We start from the raw sequence: 26,330 nt of genomic DNA on the forward strand, positions 1-26,330 counted from the left end.
ATCTTACGTCTAGTGTAGTTACTCGTAGTACTTATGTTACGTGTAGTTTAGGGTACCAAAAACTAACCTTCTCAGAAAAGTAAAGAGAATAGGTGTAGTAGTGTTTGTAAGCGACACTCTGGTGGAATGCTCCTTATTCATGTACCTCTTTTCACAATGGTCTTGCTAATAACGTAGATCCCTCATCAAAGTTACTTAAATATCTATACCTCATTTACGCATGTACTGAATGTCATCCGTAATATTTTTGGATGAAAGAATTTCTGGAATTGGTCACTAACTTAGGATTGTTGAAATTAATTAATAAATTATCAGTTGTTCTTGTATTTTTATTAACTAAGCGCGACGCACGAATTGATTCGTCTCTACTTCCATTTCAAACGCGTAATTATATAGTGTATGAATCATGAGAGTTCAAATTCAATTGAGTAGAGTGTAGAACTGCGTTTCTGAACATAGTAATGCTGCAGGTGCGTTCCTGATCCCGTACTGCGTGATGCTGCTGTTCGGCGGGCTGCCGCTCTTCTTCATGGAGCTGGCGCTGGGGCAGTACCACCGCTGCGGCTGCCTCACACTTTGGAAGCGCATCTGCCCCGCCCTCAAAGGTCAGTGTTACTTAGGGTTGCCACGCCAGTGTTACTTAGGGTAGTATCGTACTGTATTTTGGTCAAATTACTTATACTATATATTATTGTAGTGTTTATAATAAAGGGTAGTTTTAAAACGAGTTATGCAAGTCAGTTTGTAACCGACCAGTACACGCTATACTGCTACTCCTGTGTTTTATTCTGAAGTCTATCCTGAAACTTCTCAGTGGCGACGAAAAATTAACACACGCGTATAATAAGTGAAGTTTTTTTGATAAAAATCAGTTAATCACAAGTGAGAAGATGTTAGCAACGAATTTGGTGTTAGGTAACAGCCCGGTGTTCGACCACCGCACGCAGGAGTGGGCCATATTTAAAAGTCGTTTTGCTCAGTTTTGTTTGGCGAACAAATTTACAGAAGAGACCGATAAATCTGGTGCTACACGTCGAGCGGTACTACTTTCTGCCTTGGTGGAGGACACTTTCCGCATCGCAAAGGACCTAGTGTTTCCAGCCGACCTAGAATCGGTCAGCTATGACGACCTTATTGCGAAATTAGACGGACATTTTGAAGCTAAGCGATGTGTTTTCGCGGAGCGATATTTATTCTATAAAGCGGAGCAGCGTCCCGGAGAGGAGTTAAGTGACTGGGCGGCGCGTGTGCGCAGTCTGGCGCAATATTGTTCGTTCACTACGGAACTTGATTCGGCGTTAAGGGACCGCTTTGTGCTTGGACTAGAAAACAGAAAGGAGAAAGAAAAACTTTTTGCCGAAGACCCAACTTCGTTAACGTTCAATAAAGCCCTGCAGCTAGCGCAAAGCGTGCGCTGTGCGCGGCTGGCGGTGCATGGCAACAGCAGTACGGTCAGCGCCAGCGCCGGCGCACCTGCAGATGTGTTCGCTCTGCGCCCCGCCGCGGAGGGCGATAAAAAAAATCTAAGTGTAGTGCTTGTGGATATCACGGACATTCCAAAGAGCAGTGTAAATTTACTCAGTATTCGTGTAAAAAGTGCGGAAAGAAAGGCCATCTGAGCCGAGTGTGTAAATCTAAAATTAAGACCACAAATTTCTTAGCAGAGGATACTGACGATATTTGCGAAGGTATTTATGACTTTTTTCCTATCCGTTCGATTAACGGGAAACCTATGATGCAATCTGTGTTGATTGATAATAAGTCGATTTTGTGCGAAGTTGATAGCGGCAGCGCAGTGTCCGTCTTACCCGCCGATGTTTACGTAAAAACATTTAAAGTAAATTATGCTTTAGGCAAGTGTAACGTAAGGCTCAATTGTTACGATGGCAATAAAATAACACCTGTGGGGTATATCTTATTACCTGTTAAGTTTGATAATCGTATAATTGAGATTAAATTTTTTATTATTGCCACGATTGATTCGCTAATGTCGCCATTGCCGTTGCTGGGACGCGATTTTATTAGCAAATTTGACTTACATTTGTGTAACCGTAATTGTCATAACATAAAGGAGGATCAGTTGTTTAAAAAATTGCACGAAAAGTACTCGGAGGTATTTTCAGGGGAGCTTGGCACATTTACTCCCTATCAAATTCATTTAAAAATTAAAAAAGATGCCGAGTTTAAGTTTTGCAAGCCGCGGACGGTACCTTTAGCGTTAAAGCCTAAAGTTGAAACCGAATTGCAGAGGTTACTAGACTTAGGCATTTTGGAGAAAGTCGAACATTCCGATATAGCTACGCCCATTGTTCCCGTGTTGCGTTCGGATGGAAATATTCGTATCTGCGGAGATTACTCGGTAACCTTAAACAATATTCTATTTATTGACAATTATCCGTTACCGCGAATAGAAGATTTGTTTTCTAGATTGCATGGCGGGGTGGAATTTTCAAAATTAGACCTATCCCGAGCTTACAATCAGCTGGTTTTAGACGAACCGTCGCGCAATTTAACCTGCATAAATACCCATAAGGGATTATTCCGGTATACCCGTTTAGTTTTTGGTTTATCCAACGCTCCCTGCATTTTTCAGCAATGTATGGACAAATTGTTAGCTGGCATTGAGGGCACGTGTATATTCTTAGATGATTTATTAATTACCGCGCCAAATAGGGAATCTCACGTGGCTAGGCTGGAACAAGTTTTAAGTAGACTAAAGGATGCCGGGTTACGCGTCAAACAGGAAAAATGTGAATTCTTTAAGGATTCCGTAGAATATTTAGGATTTGTTATAGACAAAAATGGGTTACACAAGTCTAAAAAGAAGGTTAATGCTGTTCTAGAATGTCAACGACCTAGGAACGTGACGGAATTAAAATCTTTTCTAGGTATGCTAAATTATTATAGGTCATTTATTCCGGATGCTGCCAGTATGTTAAATCCTTTAAATTTGTTATTAAAAAAAGATTGCAAATGGCAATGGGGCGTTGCTCAGAACGACGCGTTCGAAGCTATCAAAAAGGAGCTTGCGTCTGATAAGGTATTGGCTCACTACAACCCTGATTTGCCAACGATTGTCACTGTAGATGCGGGCCCCAAAGGTCTGGCAGCCTTATTGGCTCAAACGCAAGCGGATGGCACCGAGCGCGTCGTGGCTTACGCATCTCGGTCATTATCTAAGAGTAAGCAAAATTATGCTCAAATTCAAAAAGAAGCGGTTGCTATAATTTTCGGAATAAAAAAATTCCACCATTACCTGTACGGTACACCTGAGCCTTTTATTTTAAGGACCGACCATAAGCCTTTAATTTCGATTTTTGGCAGCAAGAAAGGGGTACCGGAGTTCGCAGCCAATCGTTTGCAACGATATGCTCTGTTTTTATCGGCGTACAATTTTAAGATCGAGTACATTAAGAGCGCAGATAACGTAGCCGATTTTTTATCACGCGCATTAAAAGATTCGCAACTGGTTGCTAATGAAGATAATTTAGTGGAGGATGAAGCATTATTTATAAATTTTATGTATCATGACATTCATCCTATTTCTGTAGAAAATATACAAGAAGAAACCCGTAATGATCCCGTGTTAAGCATAATATCAAAATATATTTTGCAAGGTTGGCCTAGGAAAGTAGTTGATAGCGATCTTAAGCCATATTTTAATTGCCGTTTGCAGTTATCTTTAGAAAAAGGCTGTCTAATGAGAGGTCATAAAATCATAATACCCGTTATCTATAGGGAACGTTTATTGAATGAACTGCATAATTCACATTTCGGAGTGGTTAAGACAAAAAGCAACGCGCGTAAATATATGTGGTGGCCAAATATTGATAAATAGATTGAGGAAAAGATAGGTTCTTGCACTATTTGTTCATCGATCCGCGCTGCGCCACCGCGCGCACCGCTCGCGGTGTGGCCGCGACCGCGCGCGCGGTGGCAGCGCCTGCACCTCGACATGGCGGAGCTGGCAGGCCACCGCGTGCTCGTAGCAGTGGATGCGCACTCCAAATGGGTGGAGGTTTATTTTATGTCGAGTATCGACTCGGCGAGCGTTATAGCGAAACTATGCGATATGTTCGCTAGATTCGGTTTAGTTAGAACGTTAGTAACGGATAATGCTACGAATTTTACTTCGGCGGCATTTGAGGACTTTTGCAAAAGTAATGGCATAAAGCACGTAACAATTGCGCCTTACCATCCCGCGTCGAATGGTATCGCAGAGAATAGCGTTAAGTTTATAAAGAAGGGTTTAAAAACAATATTAGCACAAAATCTGTCGAAAGTCGATTTTTATAATAAAATAAATTATTTTCTTTTTGAGTACCGAAACTCTGTCCACGGTACGACCGGACACCGGACCGAGCTGATGCTAGGGCGGCCGCTGCGCTGTCGTTTCGATTCGCTCGTGCCGATATCCGACGACGCACCCGACGTCAGTCCGTCAGTATCCTCGGCTGATAAAAATGTGCTCCAAAAACAGATCTCACAGCGTAAATATTACGATGGAAAGAGGCAAATTAAATTTAAAGTCGGAGACAGTGTTCTCGTAAAATCATATTTTAAAAATGGCACAAAACATACGTGGTTACAAGGAACAATTTTAAGTACCATCGGCTCGTCAATGTACAATGTATACATTAAAAGTCTTCAAGTAACTGCTAGAAAGCATGTTGACCAGCTGCTTATGTTCAAAGGCAGTAAGGCTTTGGAAGACGACGGCTACGACGGCGATGTGCCCGTCCTAAGACCCAGTGAGCCGAGAGAGGAGGTGCCTTCAGAAACGGCAGCACCGCCGCCGGCGCCGCTGCCTGCGGCTGCGGGGGAGAAGGTCGACAACGCCGACATGTCTTATGGCTCGTTTCCAAGTGTCGTCTCGCCAACGTCATCGCCGCAACTTCAGGGTACCACGGCTGTCCCTGACGTACCACCTTCTTCTATTACACCCCGCGGAGTAAATAATGACGACGAGCCGTTGGAATCAGATGTTTATGTACGACGATTTCCATTAAGAAGCACAAGAAATCCAAAACCCGATTATTAATACTCGTACATAACGATGTGTTTTACTTATAGCTTGTTATTAGTTATATGGATTGTCTTATAACTATTGGTGGAGGGATGTAGTGTTTATAATAAAGGGTAGTTTTAAAACGAGTTATGCAAGTCAGTTTGTAACCGACCAGGGCCCTTATTCGACATGCTAAAAGTGACGTTTCGTGTTGATTTCCATTTGATGTGAGAAATATTGTGACTTGTCGAATTGCTATTATCACCACCTGTCAGTGAACAATATCCACACTAGAGGCGGGGCGTTGTACCGGAATAGTTTTTGGAACAGGTTATTTGTAATAGACTACTTTTAGCTTATCGAGTATTTAAAAGTACGGACTTTGATTTCTGAAATAAAACAAATATGAAACTTTTATCACCTCGTACCTCCATTCTTACCGTTACTTTAAGTAAAATAAAATTTTGTTAACAGATGGTCGTCTGGGTGTCTGTTGTATCTAAAAATAATGTAATAATATTTAACAAAAATATGACAATAGATTCATAGCCTTCACTCAAAACGTCACCATATTTCCGACCCTTACCGAAATAATAAGTCGATATTTGTATAAATAATCCTTATTTGTAAGACGCCTAAGCACGGCAAATACGTAAACTGCCTATTGGGGGTCATACTCGTAAAACTGGTATTTTAGACGTACTTTTGGTACGAGTAACAGAGACGTACTTTTGGTACGCAGTCCCAGCTCTAGTCAGGATTCTAGTTGTCAAATATAAGCGTGTCGAATACGTATTAGTTAACTGTCAAATGAAATTAGATCAACGGTAGACTTTTTTGTCGATGGGTATGGCTGCCATGTTTGGATTTATGACATTTAAAAGGGGATCCTAAGGCAGAGAGTAGTTTTACCTGTACGATTTTGATTCTTCTACTGGACGCAAGATGGAGTTAGCTGCCAAATTCCGATCAGGCTGACGCAACTAGGAAGAAAAAAGTTTTGTATGGAATTTGTTTCGCAAATCATTGCCAACGAAGAAAAAGAAAACGTCAGTGCTATTTATTCTGTCAAGTTTACATCAAGTCTACTGTCAGCCTAATTGCTTTGTTTGTTTTGAAGGCTTCAATGTTTTGTTCCGGTATTTCGTGTAATTTCTTTATTATTTAGTGCAAAAATCGAAAATAGTCAACCGTGATCAGAGTAAAGAGCGAGTTTGTTACAATGCCAGCGAGAAAACGGTTTACTAAGTGTGAAATATGTGGCAAGCGAGCCACTCGAGAAAATCACGAAAAAAGGGATTTTATGGCGAAATTTCCCTTGGATGAAGACTGGTAAGTATTGCTTTAGATACTTTTGACCTTATTTTGGGTCAGCAGGCTATAAACACATCGAAAATTAGATATTTTACATTATTTTTCGTTGTGAACTAGGGATGTACTATAAGTATCGATAACTGTAGTTTTATTTGTATATCAGTGTAAATAATTAAATTAAATATGTGAAATTTCCTTAGAACTAGCATGCAATATGACCATAATTAATTCGTCGAAGATTAATAATGCATAAATTATCTATTACTTATGCATTAATGGTCATTAGTTAACATATTTTTTTTATCTTTATTCTAAAATGTAAGAAAATTAATCTCTGTTTTTATGATAAATAAAGAAATATTATAGGACATTATTACACAAACTGACTTAGTACTAAAGTATGAATGGCATGTGTTGTGGGTACTTAGACAACAATATATATATATATACCCACAACTCATGCCATTCATACTTTAGTACTAAGTCAGTTTGTGTAATAATGTATATACATATATATATATATATATATATATATATATATATGTATACCCATGTCTCAGGAACAAATATTCATGCTCATCACACTAATAAATGCCCGTTCCAGGATTTGAACCTGGGACCATCGGCTTCATAGGCAGGCTCGCTGCCAACAAGGCCAGACCCGTTCTCATGATTAACAGACATATAAATACATAAAAAGTTAAAGCATTGATAAAGGGTTGTTGATAACTGGATGCCGAAAAACATGATTTATAGATGCATATTAGCGCGAAATAATCAGTTGATCATCTCATTAGCAAACACATGGAATATAAACTGTAGATAAAGTCATGTTCTTCCAAGGCTGTATGTTTTCAGATGCAGGCAGTGGGCCAAATTTGTTGGGAACGAAGACCTGATACATCTTCCCATAGAAAAGTTACATTTATTCAAACATGTATGTGCACATAATTATGAAAATCAAGCATTTAATAAAATAAAAAAACACGACTTAAAAACTGTATTAAAATAATTCGGGTCCACATTAAGCCCGACCAGATAGTAGTCCAATTAAGAACTATCCACTATATAACATACAACTTAAATGTGGACTCGATGCTAACCTGATTTCGAGTACAAAATTTGTAGACAGGAGCCTATGTTTCAACCCTCCCCATTTTATCGATATCGATAAGAATCGTAAGCGTGTAGGGTACTACACTATTTAAATCGCTTATGTTGGTACTATGCTTCTTTGACAGTTCTTTGTCGTACATTTTGGTAATGATTTGCGAAACAAACTGATTCCACTCGCTAGTATGGAAGTCTCGTCTCTTAAAACGTAGTGATTATATGCTCTTTGACAATGACATGCAGTTGCGTCGATGTAGATCTATCATAAAACGTACATGTGACGCATGTGACAATTGTCCAGGATGAAAGAACTATCTTGACAATTAACATAAAGCAATACAATACCACAAAATGTCAACAAGAAAACAGATTTATTATAAAAATACAAATTATATACAAAGCTTCATTTTAAAACCAATGGTCGTGGGTTCTAACCCCGGCTCTTAACAATGTGCATCTTGTAACATGTACCGATTGCTTTTCAGTAAAGTAAAATATATTATCATGAGGAAGATGGAGTAGCCCCAATAAGGTATATTTTCCCCTCTGGGTTAGAAGGTCAGATAGTAGTGAGACAGGGAGAAATAGTGAAGAATGCGGAAAAACAAGCATTTATTGTGTTGTTAGGCTAGTTCTTTTTTTCAAAATTTGAAAACGAACGCAACAGCATGCTCAAAGCCCCCTGTGAGTCAGAATCTGTTAAATTCAGGCTTAAGACGAAACAGGAGCTGAGCCCGTACACAAATTTGAGAATTTAGGTAAAAGGTAAAAAATATCGCCGTCGCGCTGACGAGTGTGGCACCCCGTACCTAGCTAGAGACTATCCCTTGTGTGTGTACCAACAAACCAAATTTTAGACAAATATGATACGTCTTCTTCTTCTTTGTCGTTGTACTCTTTGCAGAGCGTCGTGGTCAACTGCTGATATCAGGCGCAGATGTTGCTTGCCGTACGATTTCTCGCCATTTTTCGCGGTTGGGGGCCATTCTGGCAAATGCGTTCAGGGGACCCTTCATGGCAGATTTGATTTGGTCAGTCCATCGCATAGGTGGCCTTTTGCGCGGTCTTTTTCCGTTTGCTCTACCCTGCACCACTAGACGCTCTATGGAGTCGTTGTTCCTCCTCGAGACGTGACCGAAAAAACTGAATATGCAGGTCTTTACGAGAGTCGAAAGGCGCTGCTTGATACGGAGTTCTTTAAGGATGGAGACATTAGTCCGAAACTCGGTCCAGGATATCCCCAGCATTTTCCTCCAGCACCATATTTCTAGGGCGTCTATCGTCTTCTCCTCTGTCTTTCGGATAGTCCAGGTCTCCGCAGCGTATAAGAATATAGGAAAAACGAGGGCCCGTACAAGCCGAACCTTCGTGGTGTTTGTGACGTTTCGGTGATACGTAGCCTATACGTAAAAACTAGCCAAGACAAATCCTTTATAATTTCAGGATTTTCTACACAGCACAGAACATGGCACCCATATAGATCTCAATTCCGTTGTCGGCGAGTCAACAACGACACATATTCTTAATATTGAACTTAATTGGCTCTCATTTCACATTTATGTTTTAAATTAATTATAGGCATAGACATACCATATCCTATTGTAAGTACAAAGTTTCAGAGCAATCTAGCTAGCCGATTTAAAATGAGAGCGTAACTACATTTGTATGGAGAACCGAATTTGCTGCGGACGCACAATGTAGCATAATCGGATTAGGACCAACCTCGAAATCTCTGTAACAGTCATGAAATTTATTATGTATATAAATTAAAGGCCCCTTTTTCATGCCCAAACCATTTAACATTTGGGGACCTCGAGGAATCCGAGCCATCTTGGAAAATGTGTACCATCAACACATTAAATTCTACACAAAAAAGTCCTCGATATCTTTGCAGAACAATACATCTTGTTATAGAGAATACTTGCTGAATCTAAGTTTAACGCTTATACACTTCCAGGGGACATTCTCTTAAAAGGAAACTCGGAGGAATATGAATTCTATTTTTAACTATACATTTGTACGTGGTCTACCCCAATATTAACATTTTACTCTACTGTGACTAAACCAGAAAGAAGGGTTATGGGTGTAAGTACTGATGATTCAGTACACCCAGTAGCTAGGTATTAGGATACTGGACGGATTTTTTTAAATGACGTATCGTTAGATTCCTCTTGCCATTCACAACCTACTTTTACTTGTTCTATTAAAGAAAAATCAATACAGCCGCCTTGAGAGGACTCCGAATATTAAATCATATTTTTTCTTCTAGCGCCTAAACTATTGAGCGGAGTACAGTAAAACAGACATCAGTAGATCCACAGTTAGTATACAAGTGCTATGCAATACAAAGTTACTAAAATTAACGGAAGAAAAAGGTTTAGGGCTAAATAATACGTCATTTAAAAAATCCGTCCAGTATCCTAAGCTACAGGTTGTCCTGAATCCTCAGTACTTATACCCATAACCCTACTTTCTGGTTAAGTTGCAGTCAAGTAAAATATTGATATTGGGGTAGATTATGTACAAATGTATAGTTAAAAGTTGAATTTTTATTCTTCCAAGTTTCCTATTAAGAGAATATCCCATGAAAGGGTATAAGGGCTAAATCTGGGTTTAGCAAGTATTTTTTAAAGCAAGATCATTTTTTTTCGCAAAGATGTCTAAAACTATTTTATGTAGAATTTTATAAGCTTGAATGTTGCCTTACACGATTATTGAATAAAGAACGTAGATTTAGAGTAAAACGCGAATTTCTCCTGGATGGTCCACATTTTCCACGATGGCTGCGGTTCCTCGAGGTCCCCAAATGTCAAATGGTGTGGGCATGAAAAAGGGGCCTTTAACGTATATACATACCAAATTTCATGACTGTTCAGAGTTTGGTCCTAATCCGACTGTGCTAATGCCACTATGTACGTAAACTGTAACTGTACTGCGGACTTAACCTTCACGTTATAATTTTTTAAGTATTAACGTTGACATAGTAACGAAAATAATAAACACGTCAATTGAAGTAAACAATATTATTATATGCAAGAAAATTTTGCAAAATAGGTACATTAATGATTAATATGTAAAACACCATTAATTATTGAATTAAAATTATGATTTTGTGTTAAAAAATATGAGACCAATGATACAGCCCGATTACACGGGCTACATATTAAAAATGATTATCATGGAAACAGTAAATATACACGGGTGAACAAAGTTATAGTAAAATAGGTGCATAATTTCAGAGCTTGCCTGGCCCACCTGTACCACCTACCATGACCACGGCCGTGTCCTACTATTATTTTTTTCTAATACCTATGGCCTTACTAGCGAACAGTATTCCATGTTCTTGATCCAGAATTTAAACCCTTTACTACATATTTGTGGCACTTGGGGTTGAATTTGAAACTCTAGGGCACTAGTGTGGCTCTATGAGAGCGCCTTATATAGGCTTCTGGTGACCAGAGGATCAGCATTGTTAACCAGCGCGGAAATGCACCCAGCCTTCTGAGCACCCTACCGAGCGACCAGAATATAGGGCAAATATATTATGTATACGTTTTTGACTTAAGTGTTTTAAACTTACAGATGTCGAACTACCAGCAAAGTTTTTGAAGAGGTGTAGTTTTTATATTTCCTGGTACCAAACTGATACAGGAAATTGGAACATCAGTAGGTAAATAATCTACACCGAAGACAATGAAATATAGTCACATAATACTTTAATGTTTTATTTTATTAAATAAATCGGTAAAAAAATGTGTTAACTGAAAAAGATAAATTTTATTTTATTTGTAGTTGAATAACAAAATATGTATTTAATCTCCTTTTAACATAGGAATTCTCTTTGTGTAGGTACATATAAATAATAGGTACTTAGGTCTTGGTAAGTAATATATCTGATGGCGACTGTACATACAATGGGGTCGCGTATACGAGTACAAAGAGCATTAAATAGTTGTTGATAGACCAAGTGAGCGAGCTACTATGGTACCTATCTTTATATCAATTTTATGCATTATGTAATAGCGCAATACAAAAAAAAAATTGACAAATGTAGTATTATTTTTATAGTAATAAAGGTTATTCATGAACCATCTCGTAATTGAAAAAAAACGGACTTTATCTCTAAATCATATGCCTTATATTTACAGATGTGTTAGGTTACAACTTGGTTCGTGAACGTGGTTTAGAAGCAACTTGAGACTGGGTGCGGAGTAAATTGCATCAATTTTTTTTACAATTTTGAGCGTTTATAGGAGAATATGTGGAGCGAGCATTATTCGACGTGTAGGTGTGGGTTCAACAAAAAGATCGCATGTCAATAGTTCTTTATTGTCGTTAAAATTCAATTAATAATCGCCTTTATCGACCATCAACTGTGTGGTCACTTTTTAATTGATTGACGTTGTCAGGTACAGTTTCACTACTCGCCGCCGCATTGTTCATAGCGCATTACTTATCCTATCGAATACAAGATGTCGCTGATTCCTGTAAACTTATGTTTAAAAAAAAAGACGCTTTACTCTATGCCATATATTGTAGGAAAGGAAGGGTATTCCCTGTCGTACGTCAAAAAATCCAAGATGGTGCCCAAGCCCATGGACAATAAAGTCTAGCAATAAAATCAACACTTGTCAAAATTTGACATTAGCAATCCACAGTCAGGTGACAATCAAATCAAACCGAACCATTTCGAGTTCAGAGCCATTTCAAACTATATAGTAGTAATAAACAAAGTTGATTTTTGTTTGATTATTTTTTCTATGAATGAGTTTTGACTGTTCCAAATGATAATATCCACAGTTGATAGAATCAACACTTGATACAATCAACATGCGATAGAATCAAGTGTTGATTTGATGTGGACGCGAAATTTGACAGTTGTGCATCTCGAATAAGGCCCCAGTACACGCTATACTGCTACTCCTGTGTTTTATTCTGAAGTCTATCCTGAAACTTCTCAATTATACACAAACAATATAGTACGAAAAATACTATATGTCCACCACTAAAGAAAGGGGTATACGAGTACAATTGTCACCGATATCGCATCGTATGCGACTTGGATTTTTCTACGCCACAATTCGTCTCAAATCGGAGACCTATACGTTTTTTATTTTTCTAGTAAATGCTTTATTTTTCATTATTCATTATTTTGTCAAAAATACTATTTTTCTGAAGAAAAAGGTGGCAACCCCCCAGTGTTAGAGCGAGTCATCCTTTGCTATGCCAGCATGACACGACAGAGCGTTCTTCTCTAATTAGTCATGCATATTATTTTTAAAAAGCTGCACTTTAAGATGGAAGCAAGCTGCTTTGCATATAGTAGACACCAAAATAGACGATTTTTTCCAAAGCACCCAAAAACTAGGAGCCGAGATTTAGCGAGGTCTGTTAGGAAAAAGAAAAAAAGCACAAATTTCAAGGATCCATAAATATTTAAAAAAAATTACCTACCTACATGATTTGGAAAAAAATACACTTTTTTTACGTAAAAAAATAAAACCAAAATCTTTTCAAACAAAATTAGTGTGAAATCATTAAAAACCTAGTTTTCCTCTTTTGCGCTATATTCTTGCAAATAATGCCCTCGACTTTGAAGAATGTCTAAATATTTTATATTAAAGTCAAATATCTTGCTTAATATACGACGAAAACCGCATCAAAATCGGTCAAGTAGTTTTTGAGATACAAGTTTTAGAAGTTGGCCTACTTTTATTGACATGACGATTTTTAGTCAGTGATTACTTCTAAGTATTAAATTTGAAAATATTGTCTAACGTGGAAGATAATATTTGAAAAATAAAGCGTCTTTGGTTTTTTTTTGCTTTTTTTATAATTAATAAAAAAAATTGTTTATATATTTTTACATTAAACAAAGTTATTTTCTTTCGATTGACATTAACCGCCGAAAAAAACTAAAAGGCAATAAAAAAACCGGCGCTAACACGAAACGAATCGACCAACAAAAAAACAATAGCGCACTGAAAAGAAAAGAAAACCAAGTGCGAGTCGGACTCGCGCATGAAGGATTCCGTACAATTTAAGACGTATTAAAAAAAATCTTCTTATTAGATCTTGTTCAACATTTTACCACTTTGGACACACATTTTACCACTTTGGAAGTGTCTCTCGCGCAAACTATTCAGTTTAGAAAAAAATGATATTAGGAACCTAAATATCATTTTTGAAGACCTATCCATAGATACCCCACACGTATATGTTTGATGAAAAAATTTTTTTTTAAATTTTATGACGTATTTAAAAAAAACTACTCACTAGATCTCGTTCAAACCAATTTTCGGTGGAAGTTTACATGGCAATGTATATCATATATTTTTTTTATATTTTTCATTCTGTTATTTTAGAAGTTACGGGGGGGGGGGGGGGGACACATTTTACCACTTTGGAAGTGTCTCTCGCGCAAACTATTCATTTTAGAAAAAATGATATTAGAAACCTCAATATCATTTTTGAAGACCTATCCATAGATACCCCACACGTATGGGTTTGATGAAAAAAGATTTTTTGAGTTTCAGTTCTAAGTATGGGGAACCCCCAAAATTTATTGTTTTTTTTCTATTTTTGTGTAAAAATCTTAATGCGGTTCATAGAATACATCCACTTACTAAGTTTGAACAGTACAGCTCTTATAGTTTCGGAAAAAAGTGGCTGTGACAGAATCAGACAGACAGACGGACATGACGAATCTATAAGGGTTCCGTTTTTTGCCTTTTGGCTACGGAACCCTAAGCCTTTTGGCTACGGAACCCTAAAAACGGAGGAGGTTCTCATGTCGACGCGTATTTTTTTTTTATGTATGACCACGCATAACTTTTTACAGAGTAGTTCGATTTTGATAATTATTTTTTTATTGGAAAGGGTATACCCCGAAGTTGGTCCCATATAAATTTGGAAAAAAAATCCAACCTTAAGGATAGGAAAATAGGGGATGTTTGATTTTTCACTCACCGATTGTAAGGTTAATAGCTAAAGCAAGGTAGTATCATTTTGTTATTTTCAAAGTAATCAAAAATTAAGCATGTAATAATTTGTATAAGTATACGCGTTTACATGAGAACCTCCTCCGTTTTTTTCGTCGGTTAATAAAATTTATCTTAATCGGGTGATCTGTGAAACTTGTAGATTTTTTCCCTGTTTTTAACAGACCTCGCTTTATCTTGGCTCCTATTAAGGGACAAAGTTACGAGTGCTTCGAAAAAAATGTTTTATTGGGTCTCCACTATAACCGTGCAAAGTGGCTTTCTTCCATCTCAAAATGCAGCTTTTTGGCAAAAAAAGCTCCATAACCAGTAAGACTAAAACTTATACCAACGCTCATATCAGAAAGTAGCATAGGCGCGTACGCGCTCATTTCCATACAAAAAGTGTCGAGTTTTCCTAACCGCTCTAACCCCGCCAATCCAAAAGCTCCAAAAGGTAGTTAATAAATTAATAAGTAGGTACCATCAGCATCTCAACATTTAATTTATAGATTAATAACCGATCGATGTAAAGTCGAAAGACTCCCTCGGCGCGATTTTATACAACTACGGTTTATTACTCGTACCCCGACCGTATTTACTTGTCGGCATTCTGGGCGCGACTGCCGATTGTCCCGTTTGCTTCGGAGAATGCGCTAAGTGATTGTACTCCCCCGGGCCCGGGGATGCCGGCACGCATTGTTCCGGTGCAGATCCCTAAATGTGGACAGTTAATAAAAAAACTCGGTAAAGTGCGAGTTCGTTTTACTCGCGCACCGAGGGTTCCGTACAAACTTTGAATTATCTCTTGTAACTATAAAGGCGAAAGGCTTTTGATCAGATGTACCTATACTAAGCATAATTGTGTACAGCGCCATCTATCGGCAAATTGTCTAACTAATTTGCGCGATGTATTGCACGTATGTTGGTTTTTCGTGGATAATTCTCTATCGTGTGTACTGATTTAAAAAAAAATATTTGTAAAAAGGTGTTTTTAATATAACCTTATACCAAACTAAATTCGGAAATGTTTTTGGTTACTTAAAAAAAAAGTTACTTCTATTTTTTCTATCTTTAGATCTGTCTCTGATTATATTTTTCCTGTAAAATTTATAGTAATGTTAATATTATGTAAAAATTTCATAAATTTTCATCGGTAAACTTCGGAGATACGGGGGAATGGTATTTTTTTCACATTGTCCGCCATAAATCAATATTTTTTGCTTTGCTTTGCTTGCTTTGCTTTGGAATGTTCTATTTGAGCTCTTTCAAATGATATCCCACTTGTCCTAGTCACTAGACTTTAAAATTTTGCCCCCTGTTTATATTGGGCATTTCCATAGTTATTAAAAATAAAATAACAAAATAATACTTTCAATGTGTCTGGGTTAGCGTTGTTCATAATCATAACTATTCCAAATTTCAAATCTATAGCTTAAGTGGTTCTCGAGATATTTAGCGTTGTGTCAGACGGACGGACGGACGGACAGAGTCGCACCATAAGGGTTCCTTTTGTACCTTTTTGGTACGGAACCCTAAAGATCAACAAGTGCTATTTCTGGTGGAGTTGGATTTGAGCTGTTTGGTACTCGATGTTGTTTACTACCTGCTCCCTAGTCTGTTCAGTTTAGAACATGAAAAGAATTTTACCTATTTATTTATAGATAGGTACGTTGCATATACCTGCCAAGTTTAATACAGATCCGAGAAAGTATATTCAAATAGTACGCCCCAATAATCGACTGATGTAATACCAAGATCACACCTGATTTAGACAATATTGTAAAAAAAATCTTACCTGTCTACAAATTTTGAAAAGCGACATCAATTACGATTAAATTAAAACCATTGATCAATAGCTTATTTATGAAAGTGGATGCGAGCCGACAGATAAGATGTCTTTATATGTTGAAAGGGCCCCTCGGGCTTCGCCATTCAGGCTTTTACAAACACATCAAAGTAGCTTTAAATATTACCCACCGAGGATAACTACGACCAATAACTGTTTGTGGCCGCTGGGAATTCGCGAATAATATTATACCTATTTATTTTTATGACTAGAGATGGTTTCAAGGCTTAGTTCATGTAGGTAGGTGGTACTCCAACATACAGATCACTTTATCTTCTCTAACCTCAGAGTCTTACACACAAATGGCAATAGTAGCAAACTTTACAAACTACGAATATGTACTAAGATAGTAAAAACATTAAGATTTTCCATGAGCTTAAAAAATGTGTCAAGAATTCTGAGAGGGAAATACTCAGTGCGAACATCAAAAGAATCATCTGGTTAAAATGATAAATGTGGAACTTTTCGTACACTTACCGCTTCCGAAGTACCGAATCAATAAATAAAAATTGCAATCGCTGTTTAGTTGCAGGAACTGCAGGCCCATCATAATTACAAGAAAAAGGTTTTCAATTATTTGACGCTGTTTTTTAATGAAGCACCCACGAAGTACATACTCTAAACATAGGATAAATAAGTATTTGTATGCCTCAGCCTCCTGGCTAGTGGTCCGAGACCCTCTCGACCAACCTCCTGGCCAGTGGTCCGAGACCCTCTCGTGCTAAAAGCTATCACTCGACCAAACAAATGTGACCGCTGTTGGCGTTCATACATTTTAAGCAGCACGTTAAAAGCATTGCCTGCTGTATATTTATAAAGGGCCGCGTTTACTGCGAGCCAGCAATCGGCTTTTTGTTCAAGCGTCTATTAGACAAGTGTGCTAAGGCATATCCCCGTAGAGAAGCAAGGCGAAAGAGGTTATATTTAGAAAACTGATCTTGACTGACGACGTTGTATATTTAGGGTTATTCAGTAAACGGAGAACTGATTTTGAGTTCTTTCTTATATACTTAGAATCACTAGGACTATTGATTAAAAACAAGAAAAAAAGAATATCCAAATGTATGGGTTTATTTATGAATGTTTCGTGAGAGTTGGTAGTATTTGTAAAAGAGGCTATAGTGGCTACGCACGTGTGCCGTGATGCCGTCGGCCTCGACGTTCCTGGATCCGGAGCGCAAATATTAGCTGAGCGCTCCAGACTATGTCCCGCGCTCTTAGGGAACTGCGACCAGTTAATCTATGCCAATTACTGATGTTATACATAAAAATATCAACAATTTATACTGCCTACACTCTGATAAAAACTATCCTACTAATTATGTCCTTCTCGGGGACTCAAACTATCTCCATACTACCTACATCTAAATCGGTTCAGATGTTTAATCGTGAAAAGGTAACATAATTAGAGAAAAATATGTAAAATAGCTTTGCATTTATAATATTATAAGTTATTCATGATATCAAAATGCTATCAAACAAGATTTATTAAAAGGTCATTCTTAGAGAGCCCGATTTTCGGACGTTGGGCAGAATATCTTTACATTTTCGATTTACTAATATTTTTCGGAGGTAGAATTAGTTTTATACTACCTGTTATAGTTCCTTTTTTGACGATAAATTGTAAAAAACCATTTAAAAAATCTGAATTGATAAAAAAACCGGTTCTTATCAATCTTATCATGCTCCGTTAAGCGCACAGACTCCAAAATTAAGAACAAAATCATTTATTTTTGGGTAACAACGTGTAATCCGATTGTATGGGAGCCACATGGTAGGATTTATCGCTCTTTTGGCCGCCGCCAAAGACAATAATATATATGTATTTATGACGTTCACTTAATTTTACAGAAATACGGCACGGTAGAGACGGTGTTTTGCGAGCGCCGGGCTCGCCAGCCTCGAGCCGGTGCCGTGAGCTCGAGGATCGCATGATTGATTGATTCGTGCTTGCTGAGCTCGGCACGTCGCATTGTTTGCCCATAACAGAACCGTTACAAAGCAATCAACAGTTACAATGCAGCCAAATTTTATTTCTCAAATTTTTGTCTGTACTTTACTTGTAACTTGTTCATTTGTTAAGGCCCCGTAGATTTCGGGTTCTTTTCTCACTCTCACTGAATGTAAGCGTAAGTGAGATGGGTATGCGTGCCCGGGATCGTAAACATCATGTTTTTAATTTAATTTTTTTGGAAGTTTAAATAAAAGAAAATATAATCGATGAGTTTGAATAATACATAGGTATATCGATGAGTTTGAATATTGCAAAAATATGTATTGCTCATTTTTTGATGCAATTTTCATATTATTAGTTTTTATGCTGAATTTTAAGATGCATTTTTAGACCCGTGTTCGTAATTGTTTTCGATCAACGGAGGCTCGAGATTTCTAATTAAATTTTTGGCAACCGTATTGTGATCTAAACAAACGCTACGATTTTTCAAAAACTCCGCTCTCCAAACTACGGCACCTTAATACGTTTCGTTTTAATCGTGATACATTTCGTTTCAGAAATATGAAATAAAAAAACCTTTAAGTAAATAAATAAGTATTTAATTACGTAAAGTTACTTATTAAACTTAGTAGAACCATTATAATTTGTATACCTGCGTGTAATTTATAATCCATATTTTAATTAATCGATTTAAATAAAGTTCAGTATAAGTTTGAGTTTCCTATGTTCTCCGGCTCTTCACCTCACCTGTAGGCAAAAATATAGCAGCGTTTTTGACATAACGTGCTTTTCCAAATTCAGAATATTAAAAGCGAGTATTTATTTCAAAAATACATCACGAAAACTTAGGAAAGTGACTGTATAAGAATAAGATCACCGTGCTCTATTAGCGGAGGCCCGGAGCCCCGGGGCCCGCGCAGCTGCCGTCAGCGACCAACCTCGTAATTTGACCAATCACAGGTTCCTTCCCTAGCTAGGAAACTTTTTCTTTTCAACTTTTGTAACAGATTTTTAACAGAACATTTATGCACAATGAACTAAGCTGTAATGATGCTAATCTAGTCAAAAACTATTGTTTTTTCCATAGGTTTTTTTATAGACTTCACCGCTAAATTGTTATTACACCACTTTGACTCGGTGTATTTACTCAGTTTTCATGCCAAGTGCAACGTCAAATATGGCGCTCCTACGAGATAAGCATTGTATTCATTGACTTTCTAATGCGGGCAGTATACATTCGTGGAGACACACTGAGATATGCCGAGAACGGGTGTGTACATACTGCTTTCTTCTCGTCTCGTGGTTCTCCGATTGAATCAGAGCTTTGCCGTGACTCTCGACGAGAGGCTCTCGACGAGTGTGTACAGCCTGCATTAGCAGATAACGTATTCCGCCTAAAGGATTGTTACCAAGTCCGTGTAAACTTAGTCTACGAACCAAAGGTCTACTCGTACCATTTATGCTGTTTTCATTTTGTCTTACTTTCATTTCCATGCTGTCTGCTCAAATATAATTTACATTAGTTGCGAAGTGAAACATCTAACTTCAAGGAGGTAATCGTTACAATTTAATTTCCATAATTGAACACACACATGTCACTTTCAATAGGCACTTACTGGGAATAAATCACCGTAGGTACATTAGCCAGTCTGTATTCAGTGGCTCCCGAATCAAGTCTATAAATTGCCGCGATGCCTTTGAGAAGTTCTATGATTTCCTATTTGATGCGCGAGCCTTGTCTTCTTAAGGAATCCAGCATAACGTGAGCTTTAGATCTGGCATAAGTTAAACATGAGCGGCACGCATGCCTTAGGTGTTTTCGACCACGTTGAGATTGGAGAGCTGAAGGTTATTTAAGTAAGTAGGTACTGATACTGACGACTAAATACTAACTACTTGTCTTAGTTATAGACTGACTTAAAATTATAAGAGTTCTAGTTGACTGCGCAACCCTAAAAAAGAAGGAGCTTCGGTAGTTTAGGTATTTATTATTGTAGAGTAGGTAGGTAAGCCTCGACTAAAACAAAAACATACTTAAATCTTGCACAAGGTAAGCAAGGAAGTATACGGGGTATCCGCCCGCGCTCAGGCAGCAACTGGAATTGCATCCGTCATAAAAACGCGTCATAAACGCTATCAGCGTGTCCGTGCTGCGTATCGATGCACAATCATTGCCCTGACTGATGCTCGTTTCTGACTCCTATGGAAGAAACACATCAAACATATGTCGTAATGAACGTACGTGATAAGTTATACACGATATTTATGCATCTTTTATCTGCGAGTTCTGCGAATATCTGCGAGTTGAAGGTTTCGTAAACTTCAATGACAATAACCTCAACATCACGAAAAATCTTTTCTGTTCCATGTCGATAGTTGATTTTTTTAAATAAAATAGCTAATTTTTTTTTGTTTTCGTAATTTTGAGATTGCTCTCAGAACTAAATTTGTTATGAACGACCTATATGTATAAATTTATATTCACCTATAAAATTCAGTCATGTATGACGTATGAGGGTGTGAAAAAGATTCTGTATAGTCTGCAAAGCAAATTCAATTTTACACTCGCAGCGATATTATTAGATTTTCAGATCTGTTATCGCACTCATAAACTAATTACCGACGCAGCATCATTTGATTGCCGACAGATGGCGCTGATTCGATTCAAGATGGCGGCGCGAAACGTCAAAAGTTGCCGCCAAGTTTACGCGCCTACTAATTGAATTGGTGTGGATTTGTTATTAGTTCTCGGGCTGCTGGATTCGTTTTGTGCTCGCGATGATCGGATTTGTGACAATTTAGTGCCTTGTCGGTTTAACTCGTTTGATTGCCGGCGCAGAATGCAGCTACTCTACAGCCTAGGGCGACGTAGGAGATAAAGCGGGGACATACAATATAGATAGGCAAGGCCATACAAGACTATTCAATCACTTATATGAAACAATTTTGATTAGATGATTACCTATTATTACCTAAGGTTGTCTAGAAGAGATCGCTGTTCAGCAATAACACCGCCTGTTGTTTACTTCTTCTTAATGTGCTGTATTCTTTGTATTGTTTCTGTGTTGAGGTGTGTAACAAAGATTATTTGTATTGTATTATACCTATATTGAGTAGGTACATAATTAAATACTTATTTTATACAACGTAAAAAATATCATTTTTCTCAAGTGCGTAAGAATGTACGTGTGATGTACGCCTTACCGTATTAGGCCTTTTTGTTTAATATCAGTAGGTACCATTTAAAAGTCGAAAGTCGATAACATCTTAATCCATATCTGTTGTTACACGGAGTATTTAGTTTTAAAGTAAAATACCTTCGTTTTCGTCTGTATTGGTTTAATTGTACCTATAGAGAGTTAGAGACTATAAGGCATGATGGTATAGACCTAGCGACAAGCCATTCAAAGGCTCGTCAACCGCCTGCTTTTTGTGCATCTTTGTGCGGGCTTCGGGTGCAGCGACGGCGTGCGGCGCGCTCTGAATCTATTAATCCTACTTTGTCCGTCTGTCCGCTTCAAGGGCCTCTTCGGACTTACGATGTGAATTATAAGTTTAATGATATGGTTTTTTTATAATTTCATGTTCTTGGTTGGCTTAATAAATCTTTGGGCCATCTTAACACTTACTCTTATTTGGAATCGGCATATTTACGTATCGCGACAGTAAGAGTTAGTTAAATAAGTACCAGTGTTCGACACGCTAATGCCCAATGGATGACACCCTGTTGTTACCACTATCGGTAGTACTATTATTTATTCTATGCCACTATTGCCAGTGACGTTATTTTAAAGAGGACATGTATTGGGACACCATTGTCGTATCTAAACCATGATAAATTGACCCCGTAGGTTTAATTCACTTTTTCGACTCCATGTCAAATACAAAAGCTGTCAGTCGAACGCCACGTCACCGAAGTGTCAAAACTGACATTGAACTTTATGCGTATGCACGTGGGTCTATGTTGCTCTGTGGTCTGTGACGGATTATTAATCCGTCTTCGGCGATGGACCTGCGGTCAAAGAGTCCTACGGTGCAGATATATCTGTCATTGGCCTCAAAAAGGTTAACCACGATAGTGCCAATTACCAAAAGAAACTAATAAATAACTAATTGCAATCAGACGTGTTGTTCATTCTATTTACGATTATTTAAATTTTATTTTATAATTTTCAATTCTGCATGAAATAAAAATGTTCGTTTCCCACCAGGAGTCGGTTACGCGATATGCATGATCGACATCTACATGGGCATGTACTACAACACCATCATCGGCTGGGCGGTCTACTACCTCGTGGCCTCTCTGGCCTCCATCAACTCCGAGCTGCCCTGGACCAGCTGCGACAACCCCTGGAACACCCCGCTCTGCTCCCCCGTCACCGCGCAGCAGACCAACCTCAACGCCTCTACCCCCGCTAAGGAGTTCTTCGAGTTAGTATCCAATGGCCTCCATCAACTTGGACCCTGGACTAGAGACAGCCCCCGGAACACCCTCCTCTGCACCCCCATCACTGCGCAGTCGACCAACCCTAACGCCTCCACCCCTGCTAAGGAGTTTTTCGATCACTTAAGTAGTGACTGATCCATTGAAACCATCAAATTAGAGTTGATAGACTCTTTTTGTTATTCACTTCGTCGCTCCTTCATGTCCTTCTTTAGTTTATTTATCTCACGTATACAATTTTACACAGTTAAAATATGTATAGGTACTTACAATTCAGCTTGTACTACTTATCATATTATAATGATCGTTTTCTTATAAGAATAATAATAAGAATTAGGATCGAACATCTAAATATAAATTAAAATTACAATTAAAATTAATAAACAACAAAACAAATAATGCAAATGGAAATAAATGAGAGAATGTGAAAGTGTCACAATAGTAAAAAACATGAAAATAAAACAATGTCAATACTACTCAATACAAAAAACACAAATATTTCAATACTATTACAAAGTAAGTATCAAAGTAAATGATGTAAACAAAAAATAAATACTAAATCTAAAATAAAATTGCATAATTATTTGTATGACTTTAATATAATTAAATATTTTGATTTTGTGTCCTGACATAATAACATAATAAAAATAACCATAAAATGGATCTAGTACTGTACAGTATGCAGCATTGCCAAATAATAATATAACAAATTATCAAAGCATGTTCTTCAGTCTGAGTTTCAATTCAACATTTCCTTATTAGTTTAATCAATGATTTAAGCTGAGATAAAAATATATAATATGCTTATATAATAATATACGTAAATCATAGCGAATTGTTTACGCTGCGGTTATTCTAAAACAAGATATGCTGGAATATCTACATCCACTTAAAATAGGAAACATGTGGTCAAGATTCGTATGTTATTTGTACTTAATACATTGCAATGCGCAGACGCAACGTGCTGGAGCAGCAGCGATCCAACGGCCTGGACGACATGGGCCCCATCAAGCCTTCGCTAGCACTCTGCGTGTTTGGGGTCTTCGTGCTTGTCTACTTCTCGCTTTGGAAAGGCGTGCGCAGTGCTGGCAAGGTATGCCTTCTTTAAACAACCTTGATCAATCAAATTGTATCTTCTGCCAAGCCTGGTCAAGGGTTGGTCCCGATCTCTACGAGCGAAATATATTTGGAATCTGTCTTTCTTAAGACCATACCATTTACCAATCTCGAGTCATTCTCAGTATCCGAACATTTTCTTTTATGAAGGTACGTATCTATTCCTCTTGGCATCTTTGTATCACATATGATGGTGAACATATGTGATACAAAAATGCCAGCAGGAACTACTAGTGCCTACGCCAATTCTTGGGATTAGTTGCCAAGTGGACCCTAGGCTCCCATGAGCCGTGGCGAAATGCCGGAACAACGCGAGGAGGATGATATTGGAAGCGTGGACAGATAGATAGTTATGATGACGGTATAATAATTATATCATAGTTGATCGGACCCTGTAATATGGTTGTGTCAGGTGGTGTGGGTGACAGCTTTGGCGCCCTATGTGGTGCTGCTGATTCTGCTGGCGCGGGGAGTCACCCTGCCCGGTGCCACCGAAGGCATCCGCTACTACCTCACTCCCGAGTGGCACAAGCTCAAGAATTCTAAGGTGAGACTATGAAAAAAGAGAACCCACCTGAGTAACCTGCAGTTACCATCGTCCAGCCCATGTTTTCATAATTCATAATTTTTTTATTGCATGAAAGGGAGTACAAAAGGTGTTAGTATTTACAAAAGTTCATCACAATCTGCCGAGATCCAGCTCGCGATATATATCTTATTGTACTAGTACCTACGAACTAAATTAATTTAGCTATATCTATAATATATAGACCGGAGTCATGAAATTATTAAAAACATGCTACAAACCTTTACACGACAAATATTCTTGTAGGGAGTAAAATTGCTTGTTCATAAACCATTCATGTTATTTTCTAAGGAAGAGTGGTTGTGGATATTCCTTATTTGTTGCAGGCATGTCAATCTACAAGAATTCAGATTCAGAAAGATATTATGATCGTCAGAACAGATGTACAAAAACATAATCAATAAAATATCAATTCAAAAATTAAACAATTACAGGATACTAGTATTTTAAAATAATGTCAAGATAGTATCTCCTGTAGAGGATCGTCAAATTTGTATCGGAATGTTGTTATACCCTTTTATCTACACACATATCATAAGCCCTCTATGATGCCTTCAAAATCCGTAAATAATGGCCAACATTACGATGAACTGTTTTGTTACAACAAATTTCTTATCTGTGATAATGTTGTTATAGCTTCATAACAATCATAACTACATCAAAATCGATTTGGTTATGCATTCAAATTTGGAACATCTCCGAAAAAATAGTAATTCGATTTGAACTCTATTCTAATATCAGTCGAGATGCCTTTTTGTTCGAAATGAAATGTAAATTGCATACCATTTTGACATATCTCGCGTATCTCGCATGTTAGTTTGTATCGAATGATACGGCAACAGGCCCCCGACTCTTGTTTTTCTCTGAATTTAAAAAAAATTTACATGCGTGAAAAAGTTTTCATTTACCGCCATTTGACGTACAGTTTATCTTTTAATTAGTTTTAAGTATAAATTGAATATATTTTGTTGTTGTTAAGGTAACTATAGCAAAAGTTTCCTGTAAAATAAGCGATAAAAATATTTCGGTGACGCCACCACATATCCGCGAGTTCCGCCAAGAGAGTCACGATTTGGCAACGAAGCCCCAACGGTGGCTGTAATTTGGGTTTATTAATATTTCATAGAAAGTTTATAATATGTGTGTAGATAAAATAGTGTATGTAACTGTACATAATTAGGCATTAAAACACTCGTGTGATTTTAATGCCTTTTATTATGTAGCAGTCACATAAACTACTATTATTGCCATGCAGTAACAATTTCTGCTGCATTATTTAGATTTTGCTTTAGGCATCACAAGTTTGGTAGGGTACCTAGTATTGAAACTACATACACTCTTTAACTGTGTGAATAGTTCTGGATATGTTTTACAAATTTACCTACTTCTAGTACAAACATTGATGGCAAAGTAAGGAGGTTGAGTTCTTTGAACAAGGGTTTACATGTTGTAAATGGTTGCTTATTGCTCTTATGCACTTTTTAAAATTAAATAAATTAAATAAACATTTATTTCAGAATTATTTCCATATTATATTATATTATATTATATTAGTAACGTATTACCTAATAAATTAAACCTATATTAATAACTATTTTATTTTATAATGTAGTACACTAGCTCGATTATTATGGGCATGTAGGCTGCTCCAGTACTGCCAGAAAGCGCCAACTACCCTGTCCGCGACTGTGGCAAGGAGACTATAATAATTTTTATGGCTGATAAACAGCCTATCAACCTCACAAGAGCTACCCCACAATAAAAGGCCATATCTGAGAACTGACGCTATGCATCCATGGTAGGCGAGGAGAGCTGTTGGTATATCTATTAGAGTTGAAAGCATTCGTAGTATATAAACAAAACTATTTTTTTTTTTACATTTCTTTTCAATTTCAGGCTTCCATGAATTATTTTTATCGAGTAACATTCCTAAAAATATATGCTGATTAGTTTCAAATATTAAATG

The 26,330-nt window shown here is 37.5% G+C and overlaps 1 protein-coding gene across 3 annotated transcripts in view; it reads left to right on the top strand.

Annotated features, from left to right (window-relative positions):
- The window catches only part of LOC133523940 (sodium-dependent serotonin transporter), a 58,581-nt gene that overhangs the window by 20,997 nt on the left and 11,254 nt on the right, over positions 1 to 26,330 (top strand). For all 3 annotated transcript variants that reach the window (XM_061859659.1, XM_061859658.1, XM_061859660.1), the window contains 4 exons: positions 471 to 605; positions 22,430 to 22,649; positions 23,617 to 23,755; positions 24,191 to 24,325. In XM_061859659.1, coding sequence (XP_061715643.1) covers positions 471 to 605; positions 22,430 to 22,649; positions 23,617 to 23,755; positions 24,191 to 24,325 — 629 coding nt within the window. The remainder of the gene's footprint in view (positions 1 to 470; positions 606 to 22,429; positions 22,650 to 23,616; positions 23,756 to 24,190; positions 24,326 to 26,330) is intronic.

The sequence above is a fragment of the Cydia pomonella genome, chromosome 13 (assembly GCF_033807575.1).
Source record: "Cydia pomonella isolate Wapato2018A chromosome 13, ilCydPomo1, whole genome shotgun sequence".
Lineage (NCBI taxonomy): Eukaryota > Metazoa > Arthropoda > Insecta > Lepidoptera > Tortricidae > Cydia > Cydia pomonella.